This window comes from Volvox carteri, assembly GCF_000143455.1.
Source record: "Volvox carteri f. nagariensis unplaced genomic scaffold VOLCAscaffold_49, whole genome shotgun sequence".
Classification (NCBI taxonomy): domain Eukaryota; kingdom Viridiplantae; phylum Chlorophyta; class Chlorophyceae; order Chlamydomonadales; family Volvocaceae; genus Volvox; species Volvox carteri.
Window position 1 is genome coordinate 803,777 of NW_003307592.1, and position 26,115 is coordinate 829,891.

The window sequence follows — 26,115 nt, forward strand, 5'->3', positions numbered from 1 at the left end:
GCTCAGGACGCAGCGTTGGGAGCCGGGACCGGGTTACGCCTCGGCTCGGCCTCTGTTAGGAGATCGGGAAGCCGTCGCGTGCAGCGTCCGCCGACGACGGCGAGGTGCTTTCGGAGGATGTTTTGGAGGAGCCGCTGCCGCTGCCAACGCCGCCAGCACCGCCGCTGCTGGTGACGGCTGCGGTCTAAGTACTGGTATTGATGCATCTCGCTCACGTGCGCTGACTCAGGCAACAATGGCGGGGGGTATGCGTCTTTCCGACGAGTTGTACGACAATCCTCCAGCGCCCGCCACGCCACCCGCCTCGCAGCACGGTGCCGCCAGGCCAGCCGTCTCCTTCCGCCGCAATTCAAGCGGAGAGCCACGCGGCAGCGCGACCAGCACCGGGACCCATCATCATCATCATCAGCAGCAGCAGCACCAACTGTGGCATTCGACACATGAGCGAGAATCCGGCCGCGCACGGGCAGCCAAGATGCGCCCTGGGCATTGTGTTCCGCTCGAGCCGGAGACGTCACAAATAGCTTGTGACGGAAACACAGCCCATGCCTACAACGAACATAACAGTGGCGGCGGCGGCGGCGTTGTGTCCGTAAGAGGCCGCTTTTTAACTTGGTTGGGCAGGCAGCTGTCGCGGCGCTTCAGCGGGGTGAGCTTGACGTCGCCCCTGGCGACGGCGGCGGCGGCGATGGCGGCAGCTCAGGTGCCCGCGCTGGCGTCGTCATCGCCGCCGCCGCCGGCGGGAGCTGCAACCGCGGCCCAGCACTTGCACTTGTCGGCAGGCTCGCGTAACTCATTCAGCAGCGGCCGGGCGTCTTGTGGTCATTTGAATCGCCGTACATCGGCATCTTCCGCAGCCAGCATGGGCTTCGGCGGCGGCGGAGGCTCCGCCGCCGGCCGCTGTTCGGCTGCTGGCGGTGCAACAGCAGCGGCGGGAGCTTTCCGCGTGGTGATGCACGTCCCATCACCGCCGTTGGCGCCGTACTTGCAGGACAAGCTCAGTCGTGCAGCCCATAACTTTGCCGCCCGCACGAGCAGCTCGAACTCCGGGGCCGTTGGCGGCGGTGCAGGAGTCAGAAGCGGGAGCGGTGGCGGCGATGCCAGCGGCGGTGGCAGCTGCGGTGGTGCCCGTCACCGCCGCCAGCGGGCGCTGTCAGCGTCGTACTACCGCATGAGTACGGCAGCGCAGATACATCGCGCAGGTGCCGGGAGACCTGACACGAACACGGCCATGCACGGCGGCCGCCACCACCGTGGCAGCGATTCCGCCACCATGCTCGTCGCTGGGGCGCCGCTACAGCCCACGATTTCCCCTGGATGTAGCAGCGCCGGCGGGTTTGGCGGCGGCGGCGGCAGCAGCACCTACCTTCACGGCGATCGCCACGTCAACGGCGGCGGCGTTGGCGGCGCGGATGTACGGGAGTCTGAGCTGTCGGCACGACTGCGCCGGCTTTCACAGTCGACTGGCGTGGACATCAGTACACTGGTTGACCTTCTTTCGGACGATGGCGGCTGCGCTGGGAGTTCCGTACTGTACGTCACACCACTGCCGCCGGTGCAGCATAATGGCGGCAGCGAGGAAGCACCGGCGGAGGCGACAGCTGGCGGCGGCGGCGACTTGCGGTCGGCACGGAGACGCCTCCTCTGGCGGCCCTACTTGGCCCCCCATCGGCCCATGCTTGACGCAGGATTTCTGGAAGGCGAGACGTTGGACGATACAGATATAGCTACGGGCTTGCACGCCGGACAACTTGCTGTTGCAGCCGACGAAGCTGCCGCTGCCGCTGCCGCTGCGGCTACAGCTCGCACAGAGGTCGCGACGCCGGCAATCGCATCCCCCCGGGTGCCGTTGTCGATACTAGATTTGGCAGAGGCCAAGGCGGATAACAGTGCGAGTACGGCAGCGTACGAGAAAGGGGTGTCAGGAGAGGTCGCGCATCAGGACCCAACGTGGCCGCCGCCCGACGTCGCGGCGGCGCCAGTGGCGGCTGCAGCTGCGGCGGCTGCACCAGGGTGGCCGCCGTCAGGGCCGTCAGGATACGACAGGTACGGCAGGTATCTGCGGGAAGAGGACCAGTCCGCCGCAGCCGCACCTTTCCAGCACACCGCAATGGGGCTAGGCGAAAGAGAGCGGTTCCGGAGCGCCGCCACCGATGGCCACAACGACGACACGGATCTCGCCGTCGCAAGGGTTGCCGTTGCCGCTGCAAAGGGAACCGCTGCCGCCAGCATCTCATCGGCTTCCCCGGATGGCGAATTGAGCCAAAGCGTCGTCGTTCTACCCTCGGAAGAAGACGCGACGTCAATGCAGCCTTCTGCCAGTGCAGCATCATCCGTCGCCGCTGCCGCCGCGGCAGCAGCCGTGGTGTTCCCACGCACGCCCGAGAGGCTTTCGCCGGCGGGTGCACCGTCGGGCGTGCCGCCGCTGCAGCCGCCGCCGCCGCTTCTGCCGGAATTTCCACGGCTGATGCCTGGTGTCCTTCTCAGAGTCGATTCAGCACAGCATGCGAAAGGCAGCGGCTTGGGCAATGGCGCCGATGGCGGCTGCAACAGGGACGGCGGCGCCGACGACGGTGGTAACGGCGGCGGCGGTAGCAGCGGTAGCATCGGCGAGCTTGGGTACGGCAGCTACTTCGATATGGATCTGATGCTGACTCTGCGACGATCGGTGCACGTGCCGTCCATGCGTACGAGCGGAAGTGGAATCGGAGGCGGAGGTGAACCCCGCAGCCCCGAGATCCTTGGCCGCGCCGGCGGCGGCGGCGGCGGCGGCCGCAATGATGGCGGCTCCGCTGCCAGCGGCACCGCCAGCGGCGACCATAGAAAGTCCAACGACGGAGTTGCCCAGGCCAATCATCCTCCGTCGCCACAAACATCGTCATTACAACTCTTACAGCCGCCTCGGTCAAGACAGTCCTGGTCACCGCTATTCCGGCTGAATCTGCCGTCGCCGGCGTCCCTGCTGCCTCCGCCGCCGTCGCTACGGCCGGCGTGGACCCCGTGGGGGAAGATGGGGGACCCGTCGAAAGCCGCGGCGGCGGCGACTGCTGATGTGGCGGTGGCGAGAGGGACAGCAACAGGTCTGCTAACGGCGGCTTTTCAGGCAGCAGCAGCAGCCGCAGCGGCAGCAGTAGCTCCAGTTGATAGCCATGAGGTGAGCAAATCTGAGCCGCTGCCACAGCCGCTGCCTGCGGCGGCGGCCGCGGCGGTGGCGACGTCAGCTGAGGCAGCGCCAGCCCGCCGGCGCTGGGCGACACCCCCCTGGGCGCCCGCCAGCCGCCAAGCTAGCAGCGTGGAAGTGGACCAGATGAAACGGTAGGTTCGCTGTAGGAGTACAGTGTACACGGCTACTGTAGCGCTAACCAACGCAGCTGCAACGGTCAACTGCTTTCACACAAGCGTGTTGTAACTTAAGGCGAGCCGCGGGAAAGTAACCAGCGGAGCCGCCAGAGGAATCTAAGATTCTCGCCACTCTTACAACCGCCGCCAGGTTCTCACCGGTACTACAATCTCACCCTAACGAGCTGCCGTACGCCTCCCGCAGAAGCGCGACGTCCTTTCAAATGGACCACCCCATGTGGCTACGCCGTGCCGCCGCCAGTGTAATCGTCGGCTCACCGAACGGCGGTGGTTCCTTCCCTCGTTACAATTCCACCAATGGCAGCTACAGCTACAGCCACTGCTACAGTCCCGTCGACGTCAACGAGGCGCTCATGGAGGCCGCTACCTGGTCGTGCACACGCAACTCGGCTCCGCTACAGCCTGCCGCCGCCGCCGCCGCCGCTGCCGCGGCGGCGGCTGCTGCTCCCGTTGCTCCAGCCGACCCCGCCGGCGCCGTCTCCGGCGCTTCAGCGCCTCTCCTCTCCAAGCTTAAACTCCGCTCCCCTTTCCGCAGCCGGAGAGAGACGATCGACGGCAGCGACCATAGCAGCCTTGGCCGCCGTCGTCATTACCAGTACCTGCAGCAGGACCGGCAATACAACAGGGACCCGGAAGCCGGGAGACCAACATCGGGCTTGGAGGTATCTGGGCGGGCGGTGACAGGCGGCTCGGGTGCAGGGATCTTCATGCTCGGCAGCCGGAGCCCCGTCATGGCGTTCGGTGGAGGAGGGGCCGTGTGGCCGCAACAAAGCCGCGACACCGACGGCGGAATCGTGCTTGGGAGCGACGGCGAGGCCGAGGGCGAGGGCGACGGCGACGGCAGCGAAATCGGCGTCGGTGTCGGCGTCGGCGGGGATGGAGTGCCGTCGTGGTCAGCAACGATGACGGGCAAGAGGTCCAGGAGCCCAATGCCGGAGGGGGCGTCCCAGGGTCCGGCCTCGGCGGTTCGAAGGGAAGTTCAAGAACGACAGGATCGCCTCGTTGGGGAGGTAAGTACGTGTAGTAGCTGGCCGCTGAAAAGGCTTCCCGAGATGCTGGTCAAGCGCTTTGCGCGTATTTGTAGTTGTTGTGTGAGCCGTACTGTGTACCATCTACTACAGTACGGCGTTGTTCGTATGTATGTATATGCCTTTCAGATTTCCTCCTGGTTGCGAGCGGCTCTAGAGCGCAAGGCACAGGCTCAAAGCGGCAAGGTGCAGTCGGTGGGGGCACAGCTTCAGGCGGAGGCGGAGGCGGAGGCGGAGGCGGAGGCGGAGGCGGAGGCGGAGGCGGAGGCGGAGGCGGAGGCGGAGGCGGAGGCGGAGGCGGAGGCGGAGGCGGAGGCGGAGGCGGAGGCGGAGGCGGAGGCGGAGCTAGCCGCTATTGTTACTGCTACTTTGCCTCCGGCGGCGTCAATGGGGAGTTGACGTCATATGATATGTATGTCCGGCCTCCCCTGGCTGCTGTGCCGTCGACGACGGCAACGTATGTGCACCAGACCCTATATAGCTCCAGATTTGGATCTACACCCAGATCCAGATCCCAGATCCAGGCCTAGGTCCAGGTTTATGTTTCAATCTGATGCAAGATCCAGGCCCGCCGTGGTTTCACAACTTGCCGATAAGCAAGCAAGCTAGCTGGGCAACGTAGCCAGTTGCGCTGCTAATAAGCTGGCGGCATAGGCGAGATAGTAACTTCTATGCTGTTGTGGAAAGCAAAAGCTACGACCTTGCACCTTAGCTACTTGGTCACATACCTCGTACAATACTTATAAACCTGCTTATTAATCCTCGTCCCCAAGCAGTTCGGCGGGCAGGGGAGGGCGTGCGCGTGCGCGTGGGCGTGTAGATGATAAATACATCGATACGCCGCAGCTGCAAATGCAGCAAGTGCGTACGTGCGCGTTTTACGTACTGGCCGTACGTATGCGATGATAGTGCCTGCTGCAGGCTTGCTAGCATGTTTGCACATGTTTTTGAACCAGCTTCTCGCCGCTCGAGGAGGGATATGTGGCTATGTGGCTATGTAGGTGCGCGCACTCGGAGGTGTAGCGTTATCTCGTATAATGAGCTGTTCAACAATGCTCTGACACACCTGCTAGGCACATCTATCTATACATATCTGTACATAAGGATTATTTCTATATGAGTTAGTTGCCATGCGAATATATGTATTTTGTTTCTCGCCCGCGCTCTCGCACTCTCTCGGCACACTTGCCTTCTCTTAATCTCTCGCGATCGATCTCTTGCACGGGCGCAAGCTGCCGCTGGCGGAGTATCGATCCCCGTGGTTAAGTGAGTGCGTGGGTGCGGGAGTATGCATTCATGCGATGTCAGGCTGGCAGCAGAGGATGGCTTCGGGCAATAGACGAGAATTCATCAGTGAGGACACGGTCTTGCCAGATGAGTCCACCGTACATCAGCTCGTAAAGGATTCATTCTGTCGGACGGGCGTACTTCATACTTCGTTTCGTACATGGGTGTACGACAGGGTGTTACCAAGTGCACAGCTCGAAATGTGCGCGTTGGGGCGGTTCGAAGCACAGGGGAGGGTTTCGGTAGATAGCTAGGCGAAGCGGAGCGCGCGAGGACCCCAGCGGCGGCTGCCTTTGTCCGGAACAACATATACGTTTCTGCGGCTAAGGGAGCGATGACCCCCAACCCTTATCGCGAGATCCCTTAACACATGCTTCTCCGCAGTTCATGGTCCCAGAACAATCTTTCCTTTTCCTTTCGTTCTTCTTTTTTTCCTTATGTAAGCGTATGCGTATGCATGTATGTATGTGTGTATGTCTGCGTGTTATGATGTATGATGGGTTATTACAGTGGACTCGTGAACAGATCGCCGGCGGTGCTGTGTCTGTTATGCCCATATTTCCAATATCGTTCGGTGGGGGGGAGAGTAGGTGTGGCAAGGCTTGCAAAAGCAAGGACGTAGTAAGGTACATGTATGTTGTTGACGGGGGGTGTTACACTGTGGGCTTCTCACCCCGAGAAAGGACGAGCACCGGGGGCCCTGACCGGGGCCGAAACACAGCCACACATGCTGTTATTGTTATTGTTGTTGTTGTTATTGTTGTTGTTGTTGTTGCTGCTGTTACAGAGTGGAGGCTTCTGGGCCGATTGAACACATTTGTATTGACAACATAGGATTGAACACCGTGCAACACCATCTACCATTACCACACTGCACTACGCCATACAAACTGCAAGTCCAAGGCGGTTGATTCTGCCTTCGCGCAACCATTGCCCCCCGGAGATCCCGGGATCGAGACCTGTCAGGGCGGAGGGTATAGCGCCCCTAGTTGATGGACGGTGGTGACCTGGTATAAATTTAACCTACGAGCCGACCAGTATTAGTGTTGGGCTGCTGTCGACCCGGCAGATTCCGTTGGATGCTGGTGGTGAGTGCGGAACCTGAGCGATCCACTGAGAAGTTGACTAGGGTGACTGGATGAGGGTGCCCCGAAATACCGTGGAAGGCAGGGTTTCGCAGGGTAGCTGCCACGGGTGAAGATATAACCCCCCTGTTTCACACATCATGGGAGGAATATATTCAAGGAAATGCTTTGAACAGACCTGTAAGGATAATTTCTTCCTTTTTTGGCGTAGATATTATGAATCTTAAGGTCCAAGATTAGGCATGAAGATACCTATTATACTAATCCTAATGGCTGGCAAAAATCGCTGATCAAAATTGAGAGAAATGAGAGAAAAGCCAGAAAACTTGAGGGAATTCCAGTTAGAGCATGATTAATCCTAGCAAAAGTAAGACTATATCATTAATTTGTGCAGGTAAAACTGTAGGTTTTCTGAGTTATATGGGAGAAAGCCAAGGTTTCTGTGTATTTGCCGAGAGCGTACTGGGTTGGATGCCGTTGGTGCGTACGGCTGGACCGTACAAGGCTAGAGTAAGCCCCAGGAGTGCAAATTTAATATAACCATTTGCATGTAGGAAATGTTTCTTGCCAACGCAGCATGCATGCAGGCAGGCAGAGGCAAAGGCAGGCTTAGCAGGCAGGCAGGCTGGCATCAACCCCAGGGCGGGAGAAGCGGGGCCGCCCGCACAAGGTGATGTATGGTACGACAAGTAACGGGATACGAAAACAGGTGCAAAAGGCTGCCAATGTTTAAGTTTGCAATGACGGATGGTCTAGCCTTGCCAGGATGATTTTGTGATAAGCGACGAGAGGATGTAATGTTGGAGTTACGGGCAACGCGAGGCAAGAGGGGGGGACCTGCGCGCGTCGCGTGACGCACTGTCAAGGTGGTGGTGGTAGTAATGATGGTGGTAGTAGTAATAGTGGTGGTAGTAATGGTTGTGGCGGTGGGTTGCGAGTACTGCGTAGCGGTGCATGAGGTAAGAGGATGCTCTAGTCGTCTAGCAGGGAGGAGCAGCAGCGGCAGCCATACCATACGTAGACCGACTGAGGCCGCCGTGCAATAGTAGGGTGCGTATAGTAGGGTGCGTATTATTGGATCAAAAGGTGCAGAAGAACGAAATGGATTCATGTGCAGTTCAGTTCATTCAGCCTCAGCTTGGGGAGATTCGAAGCTGCTTACGCGAGCATGCAGTCTTGGCGCAGGAAGCCGGTTAAGAACATCGCCAGAACATCGCCAGAACATCGCCCGTTAAGAAACTTCGCCATAACTCGTTATCATAGCTCAATTTCTACATAATGTCGAATGTCATGATGCAGGATATGAAAAAATGCGACCCGTATTACTGCATCCGTATTACAGCACTATGTTCAACAATTGTAGCTCCGAACAACGACATGTGTGTGTGTGGTTGTTACAGTGGGCTCCAGACTCACTAAGAGTAGAGCCATCGGGCCAGCTGGCCGTGCACTGCACTAGAGACTAATATACAATTTAGACAACAACCACCCAGATGAGACAAGTAAACGCAATGTTGGGGCTTACGCCCCTGCCTGACCAGTTAACATCCTGTACGGACGACGCCCGAAGTACAAGTTTGGTAATCTTTCTTGAACTACATCACTGCAGTGAAAGGGACTCCTACCATCGCATTGTGACTGTGCTACCTGCGGGCTGACATAGACGTGCGGCGAAGTTCAAGGAAAGCCCTGGAAACAAAAACTTTAGGATACTTAACCCGTTTCACATGACTTTGGGTCCCTTCCAGCATAAGTTTAGCACAGAGGTGCTAGTTGTGGGTGCAGGAGCGTCCGGCCTTACCGTCGCTGCGGCCTGCCTTGCTTCAGGATGCGACGTAGTTGTTTTGGAGCAAGAGCCTCATGTTGGCGGCTGGTCTAACAAAGCTCCGAAAGAAGCTTTAATTGGTAAGAATCTATGTATGGTTGTTAGCCCAGTTTCCCTAAGTCGCGTCGTGCAACTGGTTAGGTTAACAGTTTAATCCTCAATTCGCCGGTTTAGCAGGTGCGCCGGTGGCGCAAACGTTATCGGACCCCAGCTTCAAGACACGTTTACCACACAATCCATCGGTAGGGTGCTAGACTTTGAAACACAAACTGCGTTTCTTATTTCAGAAAGCTGGGCGGGCGCTTCTGAAGGCTTGAAGTTTCAGCGCAGCAGTAGCTTCGCAAATTATATGAGCTAAAATATACTTGGAATTTGCAGGTAAAAGATGTGAGCTCGTACTTGACGGCCTTTTCCGCCCACCACGACCTCATCGGCCATATACGCCTGCGTTGCCGGCTAGTACATTTGACTAATAAAACGGACAGCTTGGAAATTCGCTGGCACGCAATCTGTGAGGACCTCCCGTCGGGGCAGCTCTTCTCGGCTCACGCAAATTTTGTGGTGCTGTGTACCGGCCACGACTTGCCGCCTGAAGCACGCCATTCCAAAGTCCTAGGACAGGTGAGGAGTGAAGCCACCGACGATGTAGGGGATGGGGTGTGTGGTTTGGGCATGGCGGCAGCGTGCTGCCTAGGCGGTTGGCGCCGAGTGGTGCCTTGCCCTACTGTACTGCGCTATCTGCTCAAACACCTGGCTATGACTACCGCCGCTGCTGCTGCTGCTGCTGCTGAGGCCCTTTACGGCGAACCTGGGAATATCCGCTTTCATATTATCTGCCTTCTTTTATACATCTCCACCTCACGTGCGTGCCATCTGTGGGCCTCGCAATCGACAACCCAAGAACATCTCCAATCCGGCATGACCCTGGCCCTGCACTGCGCAGAACCAGCGGTGGAATGAAAAGGAAAAGAAAAATCAGGAGACATAATTATATTGCTAGAGAGTGCTAGAGAGGACCTAGTCCGATTCAGATGTTCGTGTCCCGGTGTGACCCCGCCGTGGGACGCCCAAGGTCGCTGTAACGTCTTCTCCTCCCTCTCACCACAACTGAAACCGAAACCGAAAACCAACGGAAAATGAAACCGCAGGTGCAGCTGCCCGCTCATGCACGACTGGTTCACTCCCGTGGCGCCATCCTGGCTGATGTGGCCGCTGGTGGCGGTGCCAGCGGTGCCGGCGGCATCGCAGTCGTGGGCGACGGTGAGTAAGCAGGATTCAAGCCGCAGGCGACCCACCGCAGGGAAGAAAAATATTACAGAAAAAACAAGACCCGTTTCGCTATGTGTTCCCCTTTCCCCCCATCTCTTTCTACACGTTCTTGCATTCCGTTACATATCCACATGCCCGCAAGGCTGGTTCGACACCCTAAAGACCCAACTACCCTAACCGCCTAACCACCATGTGCTCCGGAACCATGCCGTACAGGCACTGAGGCGTTTGATTGTGCGGCTGCACTGGCGCTCCTGAGAGAGGGTCGGGATGTGACGCTGGTTGAGCAACCGGTAAGTGCGGGGCCCCCGTGTGGGGCCCTGTCCCTGGCGCGTTACAGACGTGCGGCTTGGAGTGGGAATCAAGTCCTGAGGATCTCTGTCTGTATGTATGTGCGCATGTGTTTTTTGTATGTGTGTTTGTTTCCTGGATACATGGGGGGAAGATATGATGAAGGTTATGTATTCCACCCGATTCCACAACTCTTGTGTCGTACGAAGCACTGTACGACAGTCCGACATGACAATTATTCATGGCATAGATTATCTCTCCGTTTGTGGTCGTTGTTATGTAGTCCACCTGGCAATTCTACGCCGATGGATTTCACACCGACGATGTTACGCAACCTGGTGATGCACCGTCGCACAGGTTGAAGGGTGTCTGCTCTCCGTTGTGGACGGCGTCTCACTTCTCGAGGGTGCCCGGCGCCGCGCACTTCACGCCGCACTTCAGCCGCACCCCTCCCTGCCGCCGCCGGGACCCGTGGGGCGAGTGCTGCGAGCTCCCACCAAGCGTCGCTTCTGGGCGTACGTCAAGGGACGAGCGGCGGCGGTCGTATCACTCGGCAGCGGCGGCGGCGGTGGCGGCCGCGGCGGCGGCGGTGGCGGCCGCGGCGGCAGCTGCTCGCTGAGTACGGCAGGGGTCGGGGCTGGTGACGGGGCGGCTACTGCCGCCGGCGCCGTCACAGTCGCCGGTGCTGGCGCCCAGCTGGTAAACTGCCAGCTGGTGCTTTGGGCGCCCAGTTTTCGTGACCCACGGGTCATGCCCTTCCTGGAGCCCTCCCTGCGCCAGGCACTGCTCCAGCGGGGAGATTCCCACCAGCAGCAGCCACTGCCAATCCCGGGGGAAGGGGGAGCGCCGCCGCCGCCGCCGCCAGCAAGCGACTTTTCCGATCAGCTGGTGCTCTTCCGCGGCATCGTACACCCCGACGTCCCTGGCCTGGGCTTTGTGGGCTGGCAGTCCCATGCCTCCACTCCGCTGCTGGTCCTGGAGCTCCAGGCCCAGTGGCTGGTGGCCCTCCTCACCGCCCGAATGAACCTGCCGACAGCCCAACACATGCACGAGGACATGGCGCGGCAGAGGGCCTGGCGAGCGGCCGCCCTGGTGTCGCCGCTCATGTCGACCCGTGGGTCACTGGCTCGCACCCACGAGGGACATTACGTAAGGCAACTGCTGGGCGATTTGACGGGGCTCGTTGAGCTCAGGACGCGGTCAGCCCTTTCACCTCCGGCGGCGGCGGCGGCGGCCTGCACCGACGGGCTCTGGTCGGACCAAGTACTCGTACCTCTCCCGCAAGGTCAACGGGTGGGCCATGGCAAAGGAGCCCCGTCGGTGTACGACACTAATGCTAGGCAGCAGCAGCAGCAGTGTCCGCTGCCTGACCGTCTCTCCTGCGATGGCACCGCCGCAGCCGCTGCCAGTGAGCGCGGGCTTGGGCCTCAGAGGGGCCCCTCGGAGTGGTCGCCGCCAGCTTCTCCGCCAACCTCTACCGCCGCCACCGCCTCCGCCTCGACTGCGTGTCGTACTTGGAACCAGTGGCCAGCGTCACGGGTGGTTTCAGAGGCGAACCGCGGCACGAAGCCTGGAAGCCCCAGCGGCGGCGTTGGCGGCTTCGGCAGTAGCAGTGACGCCGCCGCAGGCGCTGGTTGCCTCAACCCGAGCTGTAGCGGCGTCCTGGGTCAGCTAGGTTTGGCGGTGCGGCCCCAGCCTCCGTCCATCGCCGTACATGCCTCCGCCAACGATACCGCAGCCGTCGCAGCCGATAGGTCCACCGCACCGGAACTAGGTTACTCGACGGAGGCGGCGGCGGCGATAGGCGCCGGCAGCTGCTCTCCTCGGATCAGGCTGCCGCCGGGTCGACGTCACACTATGTCAGTGTTGCCGTACATTCACGGTGCCAGCGGCGCGGGATGCAGCCGCGGCAGTGGCGGCAGCGGCGGCAGCGGCAGCGGCGGCGGCGTCACAGCTGGTTGTTCCAGCTGCGGTACGGCGTCGGCGCTCCTTGACCCAACTGGGAATAAGCTTTCTACAAAGGGCCGTACGACATCCCAGTACACCACTTTTGGCCAGTTCACCGATCTGCTCGAAGTGCCGACGGCGGGCACCGAAGGTGCGGCTGCGGCCACCTCCGACATGCAAGGCCTGGATGGAAAAAGGCCCCCCTCAGGGCCGCTTGCGTGGGACAGATGCTACATCCCAGCATCCTCGCCCCAGCCAGGCGGCCGCAGCAGCGGCGGCATTGCCGCCGCCGCCGCCGCCGCTGCTGCCGCTGCCGCCAGCCGTGGACGTCATAGCGCCGCCAGCCTCCCGTTGCTGAAGCTGCTGCCCCTGGGCCGGCTGGGACAAGCCATCAGCAGCGGCGGCAGCGCCGCCGCCGCCGCCGCCGCCACCTCAGATCAGTCGGCTGCTGCCGACCTGACAAACAGCCGCAGGCATCATCATTATCAGCAGCAACCGGGGCGACAGAGCGGCACCACCACCTCCACAACAGCAAACAGGAGGCGTACGGGGCCGCGGAGGTCTATGTCCACAAGCGACGTGATGTCTGCTCAGCGTAGCCGGGCCCTGCAGCAGGCCGCATGGGGCTGCACTGCCGGCAGCGGCGGCAGCACCCCCGCCGCCGCCGTACCACCCACACCTGCCGATCTAGAGCATCAGTTGGCGGCTCTCCGTTGGCATCTGCTCAATCCATCTGCCGTACCTTTCCCAGGACGCGCCGGTCCCCAATCAGCACGTTTCGATAAATCTCTCCCTGCCGCCGCTACTGCCGTACAGCTACAACCGCACTCGACGGCTCTCACGAGTCTAAAAATGCCGGATAGTACGGAAATTTTCCCGTCTGTCGCGCCGTCCACGGCTTCCGCCAGCGGCCTTGGCCCGCATTCGCCGTTGCTGTACATCAGCCCATGTTCCGGAGTGGCGGAGGAGGGAGAGGAGAAAGCGCGTGGCGGTGACGGCGATGGCGACGGCGACGGTGCGGAGGAGAGCAAGCACAGGCTCACGACAATAGAGGAACGCCAACTTCATGATTCTGGTTCTGAATCTGAGGAACATATATGGCTTTCTCCGCCAGCCCCGGGTACGGCTGCCGTACAGGCGAGTACGATAGGGGTCGCCTCAAGCTCATCGCGACCGCCAACCGGGCTTTCCGCCGCGTCTGGAACCAGGAGGCGGCGGCTGCCGCCGCGGCGCAGCCAAACAACGTCCTGTCTGTACTCCGCGGCGGCGGTGGCGGCGGGGCCCACGGCGCTGCCGTTGCGCAGCATGCCGTCACCTCCGCCAGCGGCGTCGGCGGCCGTGCATTCACAGCGGCTCGCAACGCTCCACAGGGTCTCTGTAGGCGTCGCCGCTGACTTAGGGGAAAAGGCCTCGCCGACGGCGAAGGCTGCTCTCATGGGCGCCGCCGCCACGACAGAGGCCTTCTTGGCACGAATTTCTTCGCCGCGAAGCGTCGCCGGGAAAGGCAGCTTAGGGACTGCTGCTGGCGGCGGCGGCGGCGCTTCGCCAGTCCCCTTCAGCGGCAATTGCAGCGCCGCCAGCAGCTTTGTGGACGCCGTCACAACGCTCTCCACGGCCAGCAGGCTTGCAAGGCCTCAATTTGCCAATGAGCAGCAACAACAGCAGTCGGCGGCGGCGGTGGCGGCGGCAGGAGCAGCGTTGCCGTCTGTGGCTGCTGACTGCAGCGGCGGCGGCGGCTGCAGCGGAAGTGATGTTTCTATGCAGGCCGGTCTGAGGTCCAAGCTCTTCGCAAATGCGGCAGAGAAGCACAGCGGCAGCGGCGGCGGCAGCAGCCAAAAGGCCGTCAGCGCTCCTCGCATCGTACCGCAAGCTTTGAGGGCTGGGTATGGCGGCGGGGACGGTGGCGGCGGTGGTGGCGGTGGTGGAGACCGCCTCGGTAAATCGTTTGGTGGCCTTCTCGGCGATGCAGCGGAGGCGGCTCGGTTGCCGTACAGAGAGCGCATTGACGACATCGCACCATTCCCGATTCAGTACGACCCCTTCCTTCGGCCACGTCGCGGAATGGCCGCGGATGCCTCGCCTAGATCACTTGGGACGCCGACGGCGACGGCAGCGGCAGCGGCAGCGGCGGCGCTTCCGCTACCGTTGAGCAGGCCGAACGGATCATCTCTAATTTCCGGTACAGACTCTCCACGATGCCAACTGGCTGAAGCTTTCTCTGCCACTGCCCCCGCCGTCACTGCCGCCGATGTTTCGCGCACAAGCACCACCAAAGCATCGCCACCCACAGCGGTATCTGCCAACGCTCCAAACGCCGCCACCGACAGTGTACTGCGCAACTCCTTGTCCGCTTCATCGCCCTTGCCGATAGGGCCCCAGATGTCAGTGGTGTATAATGCGCGTCTGCAAAGCACCGGCGGCAGCAGCGCCGCGGCCACCGCCACCACAGCGGCGGCTGCCGCTGCCGCCGCCGCCACGCCGCCACCCTCCACCGCCGCCAGCTGCCTCCGTACGCCTTTTCCCGAGCTGAATGCTAAGGAAGCCTCCGTAGCTGCAACAGATTCGACAGGAGCCGTTGGCGGCGGCGGCAGCTGCCGGCTGCCACCGCCACTGCCGCCACCGACGCCGCAGCCGAAAGTCCAAGGTGGCGACGCGGAGGTGGAGGCGGAGGAGGGTCCGTTCGACATTGACATCATGCAATCCCTTTGTGGATCCGGTGACTCGTGCGCGCCGGAACCATCGGCTGCTGGGGCGAGAGGGGCCTATGGGCCGGCGCCAGTGCCTGCCCGTGGGTCCGAGGACGACGGCTTGTCTGGGAATCGACGAACGAATGGGTCGGCGCTGGTGCAGACCCACGGGTCCTTGTCTTCCGTGGACCAGAAGCTGTTGGAGGCAGTGGAGGCGCTTGCGGCTGCCGGTGCTGGCGGCGCTGGTACCGGAACCGGCGGCGATGCGTCCGACGGCGGTAATGCGCAGGCGAGGGGTGTGATGATCGGAACCGGCTTGGCGAGTGGCTTGCCCCGCGATGAGCATGGCACCGCCGCCGCCGCCGCCGCCGCCGTACCGGCGGAGCCTGACGACGGCCGGCCCGGTCCCGCATGGGTAGTACGACGCGCGACCCAGGCACGTCAGGACCAAATTGTCGGAGAGGTAGGTGTGTACGGCATTACGGCGCGGGGTTGCAGAATTCCGGATATTGATGATAAAATATGAGATTTGATTCTGATTCATCTTGTCGTAATAGAGGCACCAACAGGAGGCATGTTTTGAAAAAATAATAATATACTTTCACTTCGGTTCATTGGTTTGCTCTTGCGACGCGAGAAAGAGATTTTTCCTCCCTCGAGCCTTTCTCGCCCGTTACCCTCCTCTCTTCTCCCCGACGCTGCATTTCCAAGTATCGCCGCCGTACCGTTCCGGCCTCCCCTTTTTCCAGGCCTTATCCCATCAACCACCCTTTTCATTCCTGCCGTCTCTTCTGCTACTACTACTGCTACTACTACAACAACATATCATCATAATAATAAAATATAATGATATAAATAGATCAAAAAATAGATAAAGTTATTATATATTATTTTAATTAATATATATAATTTATTACATATAATATAACAAAATCACATTAATAAAGCCCCAATAATAAATCTCCCACCTCGCCACTCTCCCTAAGCATCCGCCGGGACGTCCTCCGAAACTAAATCCGTGCAGATCTCGACATGGCTCCGGGAGGCCCTGGTACGGAAGGCCACCAGCGGCGTACTGCAGTCCGGAGACGCGGCGGCCGCCACTACAGCTACTGACGCCGAGGAATCTGGGGACGGTACGGCCGCCGCTGCCGCTGCGGCGGGGCCGATGGCGGTGGCGGTTCATGCAGGATTTCGGAGCCGGGTGCAGAGCGCCAGTGGTGCAGGGCCGCTAGCTGCCGCACATGCCGCGATGATGCAGGCTGCAGCGGGGGCGAAGGCTGCGGTAACCGCTGACGGCGGCGCAGCCGCCGCCGCCAGCGGTAGCGGTGGAAATCGACGGCGGCTGCCCCCGGTGAGGAACCAAACCTTCTCTTGCCTCCCACCACCAGCGACTACCCCACACCAGCCGGGACTGCCAAGGCCACCACAGACCCTGGCCGCAGGTACGGTAGCGTCAGGGACGGCAGCGTCAGGTACGGCAGCGGCGGGTACGGCAGGTCAAACTCAACCTATCTACTCGAGTTCAGCCAAAGCCCCGACCCGGCGGCTGCCCAGGAAGTCCGTTTCTCTGAACGCCGGTGAGCTACGGGAGCGGATGAGGACAGCGGCGGCGGATGCCATGTCGTACTTGAAGCGCCCGGGGCCGTCCCGCGCCATCGCTGTCGTTCCGGAGTAGAAAGGTTTTTTAGCCGTGTGTCGTACCGCCCCCGACCTTCCCATGAGAATTCATCTCTCCCCCGGGAAGCAGGGGGTTTGCTCCGGAACCCACTTTGGTTGGAGCCTGCTAGAGGTCGTGACCGTGGACATGTTGCGAGTGAGAGTTGCAGCTGTTGGTCGAATGCAGGTGGTGGTGGTGGTGGTGGTGGTGTCGTGCGGATGGGAGGAGTGTGGATCGGGAGGATGGGTTGGCATGTTTGCATGCGTGCGGAGTGTATGATGTCCAGTACTATTCTCGTACATGCACTACGCTCAGTACGAATGGTATGCGATAAATCCGTGCTGCGGCCGTCTATGCGACCTTCAGATGGGAAAGTGGAAGGCAAAAGAATGAATGGAAACAAATCGACCGTTTTTCGGTCTGGTAGGCTGTATCTAGCTGCTCACGAGCTGCTTTGCTGTCCGTAAAGTGCTGAGCGGAAAAAACTTTTCAGAAATAAAGAGGCAATAAATTTATGCAAGAGTACAACATATGTTATAGCATTATACCATTGCATTGCATAAACGTTTACGAGGCCTTGCCAGGCCAATCAGTAGAGTGTCCACGAGAGCGCGATTCGGTGTGTTTATTTTTCCATGTGAATTAAATTTTGGGTTCAGGTCTCAATATTTCTTCGGAGCTTGTGCTCGTGCTTGTCTTGAGCGGATGTTTGGGAAGTGAGCATGAGCGATAGGTGCAGCTGAAACTATTATGCTGCTGCCACAGCTGCTGCTGCTGCTGCTGCTGCTTCTAGGAAGAGGAGATGAGGTTGAGAGAGGCAAAGAGGGAAAATGGTGAGTGGTGAGGGGTAAGAGTGAAGAGAGCGGGAGTGTGGAGGTGAAGAGGGAACTTTGAATGCCCAACGACCTCTGCGTCCGCGGCCTAATGTCTTAACATGCCTTTAGCGCAGGCCCGCTAGCCGCCAAGGAAATTCTCGTGCGTGCGAAGGGCTTTTGGCAGGGAGGCAAGGCATGCCTGGAAGGATACATTTTAGCGCGTTGAATTTTACTGCTTAGGTCCGTTCTAAGTTCTACTGTCCTAAACATGCTAGCTAGAGAGTTGTTTTAAGTCAGACGCGCAGCACCAGCACCCAACCATAAGGCGCGTGCCCTGGTGAGGGGAGATTCTCACGCGCGCTGGTCTAGCGGCGCATTTAAATTGCCACCACGACGACCACACAGCCACCATCCATAGCGGCAGCCACGCCTTACGGGACCTTGGTGTCCAAAAGTCCCACACTACACGTGAGGCACTCGCGCAGAGTTGGGGGCAAGGCGAAAAGTGGCGGCAGTAGAAGGTTCGCAGGCGGCTGAACAGCATATTCGAGACTTGAAAACGCACACTGTACGGTGGGAGGCGCCTGGGAGGGATACATTATTTTTATTATTGAAGATTGCGGAGGCGCGCGCACATATGCGAACGAGCGCACGGCGGAAGAAGCCATTTGTTGTTCGGCAAGTTATGACAAATTTCCTTCCGTTCGGCAGTTGCGGCGCTTGCGACGTTTCTGAAATATTTTTATTGATAATAACCATATCCGTTATCAGTTATGGTTGTTCCAAAATGTCGCATAAGGTAGCAGCGCGATCCTGCTGCGACTCACGCACCACCACAGAAACTCAGGTTTTGCCACTTTCACCATCGCAGGCGTCAGCGTCCTCTTGTGCCGCTTTCCTACGGTAATGCGGTCGTTCATATTATTTACTGTGCTATAAGTTACCTTTTGTGCACCAGCTTCGCTTACTGGCCGTAGCGTCGACATTCAGGATCCTTGCATTAGTTTCTACCTCATATTGCGGTCTCGACACAAATGATGCGCCCGAAATTCGGCTGGATCGCGTCAGGCCGATCTGCGCTTTTTTATTTGGCTTTAACTAGGCTTCGAGTTGCTTTGGTACAAGGGATGGGCTTTGGTCGGTTTCATCGGAAATCCAGTTGACAGTTTGACCATTTCCGTGACCATCCATTTATCTGCACAGGTTGAGATCAATAACTGCAACCTGAATTATCTTTTGTACGCCTTGGTCGCCGCCGTTATGCGCTTTTTTTAAGAGCGGTCTGTGAATGGCGACGCCCTCAGGCCGCAGCCGGCCTGTGTCTACTCTGGTCATCCGAAGTGCGATGTAGATCTGCCACGTCCATCCTTGGAGTTGTGTACACGCACGCCATGGGAAGGGTGTACGACATATGCCGTAAATAATAAATACACACTTGCTATGCTGGGCTGTTGAGCCGGCAATTATTCTCTCCAGAAAGATACTGTCCATTGCTTCAGACTCGGAAGGCCGTGAAACGCCTTTGCCTGCAAGTGGAGCTTGTACGCGCGCGTTGCATTGTGTATTACACACCAGCCCGCCTGATCACCTATCTCCTTTCCCAGATCGGGAAACTTAGACCGACTGCTGGACTTGGCGGACCTTGACTGATGCCAAGACGTCGTGCCATCTTTTGTCGTGAAATTAGCTCGGCGGCGAGTAGCACTTTCTTTCTCGCCGATGCAAACATGTGTATCTGTTCTTATCTGTTATATGCGTGGTAGCTGTTTGTATGTTTGTGATGTGCAAATACTTGCATGTTTGTTCGTGCGCGTGTTCTAACCAACTGCTGAGTTTGCGCGTGCTGTGTTTCATCCAGTGACCGGGCCTGACACTGATGGGGAGCGGATGCCCTCTGCCCTAACGGATAACGGAAATCCGCAAGTGTATTTTCCTAAACCCCTGGGGTGAGAGTGGTGAGGGCCCACAGTGGCTGTCATCCAACACTGAGACGGGGCACATATGCCCTGAGAAACGCGACCATGGCGCGGCCCATGTAACACAGTACGAGAGTCCCTCTGATGCTAGAATTTAAGGAAAACAGTAATATTGTCGTGTTAGCTATGTAAGAGGACCGTAAAGGTGGCAAGAGGACCGTAAAGGTGAAGTAAAAGTGTAATTAAGAGGTTTGCTTAAGTTTTTATTGAAGTAAGCTCTGTTTCAGAGATCATCCCATATAAAACTCTTAAAACTCTTTTGTTTTGTCCTTCACAAGGCTCCCAGTTCACACACGCAGTGTTCGATTGGGTGAAAGTAGACAACTTCACACCTAAAACGGTAAGGTCGTGATAAAACGTGAAAACTCGTTGCCGGGAAAAAACAGTTCCTTGCCTGGGTCGCCGCCGGGATCTTTCACTGAGTTCGCTAGCTACCGATTCGTAAAGGTGTACGGCAGAGAGAAGTTGTTTCACACGCTGGCATGAACGTGCACAGGATAGCTATGCAGACAGGGAAGGCGGGAAGGCGTTCCGCTTATCTGGACCATCCCGATACTCTAGAACTCTCGGGACCACAAGAGAACGAGTGCGCGGTGCCGCGAACGGCTTGGGTTGGTATCTCCCGTGTAGATCTGCGACCTCAGACCTTAGGACCATAACATTAGGACACCGTAAGAGCCAACTTAAAAACGTCCGTCCTTGTTTCTGTTGTCCGCGTTTACTCAGTTCAGTAGGTGGCGGCAACTGCGTGATTTTATGATTGACGTTCATTCGAGCAATAAACGCATTCCTGCTGCTGCCGGATGGGCAACATAGTTGCCTGCCAGTTCAAAACCAAATAAACATGCGACAACCTGCGACGTGCAGCAACTAGTCAACAGCAACGACGAGTCACTGCATCAGCAAAACCAAGGAAGGATCAAAACCGATCAAACATGAATCGCCTGGCAGCTAGTAGCTCCTGATGTTTTCAAAATAGGTCCGAACAACCCTGCTGCCCCATCTATAATTAAGCTACGACAAACACTTCGTTCCAAGGTATGAAAGACTTTAGACCAGCAACCCAACCTTCTTTAGGCAGGTTAAATTTTGGCGGCTTGCTGGGCCTTTGTATGCGATGGCGCAGGCTGCCGCATACAGCCAAATAAACCTTGGAAAGGTAACAAGGAGACCATTATCATGCCACTTGCATTTGTTCCGCAGGCCTGGGCAGCCTGGGACTCCTGCACGTGGCGTCACACGTGGCTGCCACAACGCAGGTCCACGCCTTTGCCTGTCATCCTGCGAAAAGCCTGCCGACATCCGCACTCGCAAACCGCCATAAGACACGCCAAATACTCACACCCTTTCCATTTTTTGGCCTACATTAAGCTACAAACGCAGCAAAGCGGGTTTAAATCCATTCCACACAGGCGAATCACTTGCGAAAGCGCGCGAGCGCGCGCGCGCCATATATGCATCCTTCTGCATTTAAAAGCAAACTTCCGCGTTCACTCATCTTCCATATCAGGCCAGCAAACCATCTAGCCATCCATTTCCCATCTAGCCATGTACTTCCGTTCCCGCTGGCCAGCCACGCGCCACAGAGCTCCACATGTGCGATATGATACGCGCTAATGTACGCCTGCACAGACGCACACCTAGCTGGGTGCACCTAAAGACACGCCTGTGCACGCAGTCCTATGCACAAGAAGGTGGGCAGGTAGATAGGTACCTACACACATATTTACGCTCCAACAAAGGATATGAAGATACTGACATACTTACAAGGGTCCAGACACTGCAAATACGCTAAGGCGCGGCATAGTGTCCCTGGAAGGTTCCAGATGTGATCTCGAGTAACAGCGGGACACGAATTCCGTAGGAAGGTGGATGCACCCCCATGCCGATGGACGGTAATGGGTCCGATTATAGCGCCGACAAAGAGTGGGGTGGTCGCCGCCGTGTGCCAGTGGGGATGGTGGGTGCTTGACCCGAAAAGTCACTGACTTCGCAGAAGTCGGCATGCATGGATGAGAGGAAAGATGATAGTGGCCCCAAACATCGGGGGAGGTTTGGGACTGCCAGCAGGCTAGTGGCCACGGGTGAAGCCACACACACCTATGCCATGAGATCATACGCGGCCCGTCCCACAGCTCACAGCTCGAAATGCATCCGGCTCTGTCAAACATAGATCTTTAGAACGTACCACGAACACTAACAAAGCACGCTTTAAGAGCTCAAACAAGATACCTGCACTAGCAGTCGGGCGACTACTGCCTGCCGTACACTGCGTGCCGATGATGGCTCCCTACGTGAACTGTGGGCGGACTGTGGAGACAAGGTCTCGCAGAGAAAGAACCAAGATGGAAACTCCTAACACGCAAAAACAAGTGGGGCGACGTTCCAAGTCTGCTCTGGAAAGCGATGAAGCGTATGAACGCAGGGCCCCGCCCTGCCTCTCTTCCCTTCGGCGTCCCTACCACCCACTTCTTTTCTGCTGCTGCACCAAATAGACGCCACTCACACCTACCGCATCACATTCATCACCATCATCCTCTTCCTCCTTCTCCACCCCACTTTGCCTTGACCCCTTCCCTTTCCCCCTCTCGCTTCTAACCCCCTTTTCATTTCTTCGACAGATCCGTCATTTTCGAGTACATTTGCGGATCCTTAGGGTACAACACGCGACCGGAGAACCGTACCGATTCGACGATCGTGACTGCCTCGAACTGTGTGGCGATCCAGAAGTTGATGAAGACGCCACCAGCGGCGGAGCTGCGCAGCGCCTTGGGCAGATTCTCCTGCGTACCGTTCTTCCGTACAGCCAGGTTGATGCCGCTGCGCTCTGGAGGGATCTCCACAGAGAGCGTGCTTGGACAGGGTCTAGTGGTGCCGTCATCCATGTAGATGGGCTCGCCCAGAATGTCGGTACGAGCGAAGAGGTTTTCGTCCACGGCAGGCCAGGGGAGCAGCGCAATCTGTGTATATAGGCCCGGGTTGAGTGTTGGCCGTCAGGCGGTCAGGCATTGGCGGTCAGAAGTTGGCGGCGGCAGTTAGGAATTGGAGGAACAGGGGTCATAGGGGGTAGGGAAAGGGGAGGTTGTGCATGCAAGTAGTACGGCAAGGGGGAGGCAAGGAGTTGAAAGGAGGAGGAAATGGATTTAGTTACAGCCAATCCAAGCAGATCCAAAGGGGTTCAAAAAGGTCGATTAATCGGAGAAAACAAAAAGATGGCAAAACAAGGAGGTGAGCAGCTACCAAAGGATCCAGAAAAACATTACGTACCAGCTGTACGGCAGGATTTTGCAGCTCCCGGATCTCGATATTTGTGATCTGGATCGGATCCTTGAAGTAGATGTACAGCTTGTACGGATCCCGTTCTATTGTCCAGCCTGTACCGCACTCCCCGCATTCGTTCGTGTACGGACACGTGAGCGCGTTAGGGTACACCTGAACCACACAAGGACGCCGACAGACACACGTTTTTCAGTTGGGGTTCGGTTATGTTGCCCTTTCGTTGACTTTAGTCAGTTGGCAATATACCACCAATTAGTCCACATCGCCACCATGACCACAGCGCAGTGCCGGCGCCCGCTTCAACTGTATGCATCCGATCATCCGTTCCTTCCTTCACCACCTTCAGGGCCCCTCAGACCCCAGACACAGTCCATGCTCCAGACGGAGGGGCCCAGCGTGTCAAATGCATGTGTCACTTACCAAGTTGAGTATGGTCTCTGTCTCCCGCAGGCTGAGGAAGTCTGGATCATCGAACCACACCACAGGTCTGCGGTCAGCGTCACAACGACGACGGCGGCGGGGGTTGTGCGAGGGGAAAGCTTAAGGTGAAAGGAGACCGGGGGAAGATATGGGGAATCAGGTGGGGTCTATCAAAGCGTGGAGGACTTAAGGGGTTCCATACGAGGGGCTGCCTCCTGCTGTGTGTGCGTGCGTGCGTGCGTGTGTGCGTGTGTGCGTGCGTGCGTGGCTGCGAGGACGAAACGGCGACGGTGTGTATCTGTATACCTGTATATGTGTATATATAATATAGGTATGCATGCGTGTGTATGTGTGCTGGTGACGTGATATATGGCACGTGCCACCTATACAAAGGAACGATGATAATAGTGCTACGTGGCACTTTGCGGGATGTGTGGCTGCATGCGCATCCTGATAGCTGACCTCTAATCGTGAAGAGGTAAACACGTAGGAAGATGGGGCGGGGAGGGGATGTATGTAGCTCATTTCTGTGGGTCCTCCTCTGGTACTACTCGGGTATCAGTTTGGTGCAACCACCACCCCACGCCTATCCCTCGCCTTCATCTCTTCCCTCACGGAAAAGGGGAGCGACACTACTGCTACTGCTACTGCTACTGCTACTGCTACTGCTACTGCTACTGCTACTGCTACTGCTACTGCTACTGCTACTGCTACTGCTACTGCTACTGCTACTGCTACTGCTACTGCTACTGCTACTGCTACTGCTGGTCCTAGCGCAGGGATGGCGGGGAGGGTTCCCACCTTGTAGCGCCCACAGTGCCGGCGCCGACCACGCGGCTGACGAGGATGCTCTCACTCTGCTTGGGCAATGACGGCGGCGGCGCCGGCGGCGCCGGTGGCGGCGGCCGCGGCGATGGGGGAGATGGCGGCGGCGACGGGGGCGGCGGCGGCACTCCGGCCAGGCGGAACAAGCTTGAGGATCCGATTGCGTCCGCCAGGGCGCCGAGTCGCAGCGTCGGCCAGCCCGGCGGCCGCGGCGGCGGCGACGGTGGCGCGGAGGTGCCTGGAGGAAGTGGCGGCGGCCGCGGCGGCGGCGGCGGCGACGCAAACGGGCGGATCTCCATCACATTAAAAATGACGGAGAGATGTGCGCCGATTACGATCGCCTTCCTGTGGGGGGGAATGAATGACAGAATATGCGTTGGGAGGTCAGCGGGATCAGCCGTGCGCGTGTAAAACTGAGCAGCCAACAAGATTGTGCACCTGTATTCATATACATTACTAATAAGCACCTTGCATGTTCGTCTGCATGCATGTGTGTGTGTGTGTGTGCGCGCGCGTGTGGGACTTGGCGGGGACAGAAGACTGCAGGTGAGACTGCCCAGAGGCAGGGAAGCAAAATACGGTTCCTCATTTTTTCCCTTACGTTGTTCTTGTTTGTCTGTCAGTTTTGTCAGTTAGTCAGCCTGTCAGTCTGTCTGTCTCCCCTCCCCGCGTGGTCAGCTGCTGCCTGGCTGACGAGCTGGCGGCGCAAACCAGCGTGCCGACGTATGTGTAGATGTACGGGTCTACGGGCCTAAGGGCGGAATCTCGACTCTACGCAGTCCGCACTCCGCTCCCCATTCCCTCAACCCCCCTCCTGCCCCCATCATCAAACGCACCTGCGGAAAGCACTTAGGGCTTCACGCTCCTGGTTGGTCGCCTGGGGCGGGCAGAGGAGGGAAAGAGGGGGGCCGAGGCAAATCGTTGGAAACCAGTAAATGAGCGCCGAACGGCTCACAGGAGTACAGTAAAAATGACGCTGTACGGTGTAGTACACTTCCGGTCCATGCGGTCAAAGACCTGCACGACCAGGATTCCTGCCTCGCTCCTTTGCACATTCAAATACGTGTCGTCAATTTGAAGCGGCAGAATAGGGAAAAAATTATTACGCCGCGTATCACGCAATGCGATCGGAACGACGCGGGAAATGTAACCGTGTACACCAGTTTTCGTAAACCCTAGAAGCATCAAACGACCTCAGCGTGGTCGTATATTCTGTCGTACGTAGCGTGAGGAAGACACCGTACAGCCATTTCAGATGGGCTCTCCGCCCCAATGAATAAAACGGGTCAATCATGTTACGACAAATTTCCTCGACCCCATTGCTATTTGCGCATGCACGCGAGCGCGAGCGCGAGCGTGTGTGTGTGAGCACCACCTTCCCTTAATTGCAACCAGGCTCAGGCCTTCCTGCCGTACGCACCTCAAGTACAGCGTCTTCCTCACTTTTCCCATTGCCGTACACCTCCGAAACCGTGGCCTGGCTGCGCTCGAACATCATTTCCATACCGGATCCAGGCGCCAGCTCTTCCAGCTCCCTGCTAGACCAAAATCCTCCATCAAGGGATTCGTTGCCGCCTTGTACGGCATCCGTACGACTGTTCCTATCCTCCTCCGCATGCGGCTGTTGCCTCTCCGCCAACCTTCGAGACATGATGGCTACGGCGGTATCCTGGACCCCCATCGAGAGGATAAAGATCTGGGGGCCCAGCGGGGGAAGAAGGAGCATGAGGAATGGCATAATGGAGCGCATACACGTACACACAGTGTGAGGCGCAGGATCCATAACAGGATCTGGATTCATGGTAGAATCCACAACAGGATTTGCGAGGACGAGTTTTGCCTGGATCTGCAAACAGGTTCCATGCGCAGGGCGTACGGCTGGATCCAGAGCAGAGCTCATAGCAACGTCTCCGACAAGCTCCAGGACTGGATTCACTTCAGCATTGATATGAAGCCTAGTTGCCTAAATAGGATGCATTAGAGCTTCAGCCATGGAGCAACAACGGATCCAAAACAAGCAACATGGACAGGCGCCGGCTAAAAGACTATGTCAATCTAGATATACCCGGAAAAAAACTAGAATCTAGAACCCACACTTCACGACCTTCCCCTCCTTCTCCCTCCACGATCGCCCACCTGGCTGGGAGAGAAGCCGAGAGCTCTGGACGCACTGGCCTTGAATTGCGACACAAATTCGTTGATAGTTTGCTCGTCAGGCAGCAGCGCGCCGCCCGCGGGGGCCTGGAAGCCAGGAGGGATTTTAGAATCGGAGTAGAACGCCTGCATAGTGTGCACTACCAGTTGCATGCCCGGCGGCAGCGGCGGCGGCGGCGGCACCGGCGGCGGCGGCGGCGGCGGCGG

The 26,115-nt window shown here is 58.2% G+C and overlaps 2 protein-coding genes across 2 annotated transcripts in view; one reads left to right on the forward strand and one right to left on the reverse strand.

Annotated features, from left to right (window-relative positions):
* Positions 1 to 8,038: 8,038 nt before the first annotated feature.
* VOLCADRAFT_96127 (uncharacterized protein) lies at positions 8,039 to 16,718 on the forward strand (the record flags this gene model as incomplete). Its single annotated transcript, XM_002955155.1, has 11 exons — positions 8,039 to 8,139; positions 8,424 to 8,665; positions 9,046 to 9,206; positions 9,734 to 9,845; positions 10,071 to 10,147; positions 10,503 to 13,107; positions 13,230 to 13,336; positions 13,857 to 15,242; positions 15,804 to 16,133; positions 16,171 to 16,224; positions 16,530 to 16,718. The coding sequence occupies 11 exons, from the start codon at positions 8,039 to 8,041 to the stop codon at positions 16,716 to 16,718; spliced, it is 5,364 nt and encodes a 1,787-aa protein (XP_002955201.1).
* A 5,118-nt stretch (positions 16,719 to 21,836) lies between these two features.
* The window catches only part of VOLCADRAFT_96128 (uncharacterized protein), a gene marked incomplete at both ends in the record, with an annotated part of 16,553 nt that continues 12,274 nt past the window's right edge, over positions 21,837 to 26,115 (reverse strand). Inside the window, 9 exons of the mRNA XM_002955206.1 lie at positions 21,837 to 22,190; positions 22,498 to 22,662; positions 22,930 to 22,996; positions 23,731 to 23,786; positions 23,883 to 24,099; positions 24,193 to 24,234; positions 24,591 to 24,631; positions 25,175 to 25,450; positions 25,891 to 26,034. Coding sequence (XP_002955252.1) covers positions 21,837 to 22,190; positions 22,498 to 22,662; positions 22,930 to 22,996; positions 23,731 to 23,786; positions 23,883 to 24,099; positions 24,193 to 24,234; positions 24,591 to 24,631; positions 25,175 to 25,450; positions 25,891 to 26,034 — 1,362 coding nt within the window. The remainder of the gene's footprint in view (positions 22,191 to 22,497; positions 22,663 to 22,929; positions 22,997 to 23,730; positions 23,787 to 23,882; positions 24,100 to 24,192; positions 24,235 to 24,590; positions 24,632 to 25,174; positions 25,451 to 25,890; positions 26,035 to 26,115) is intronic.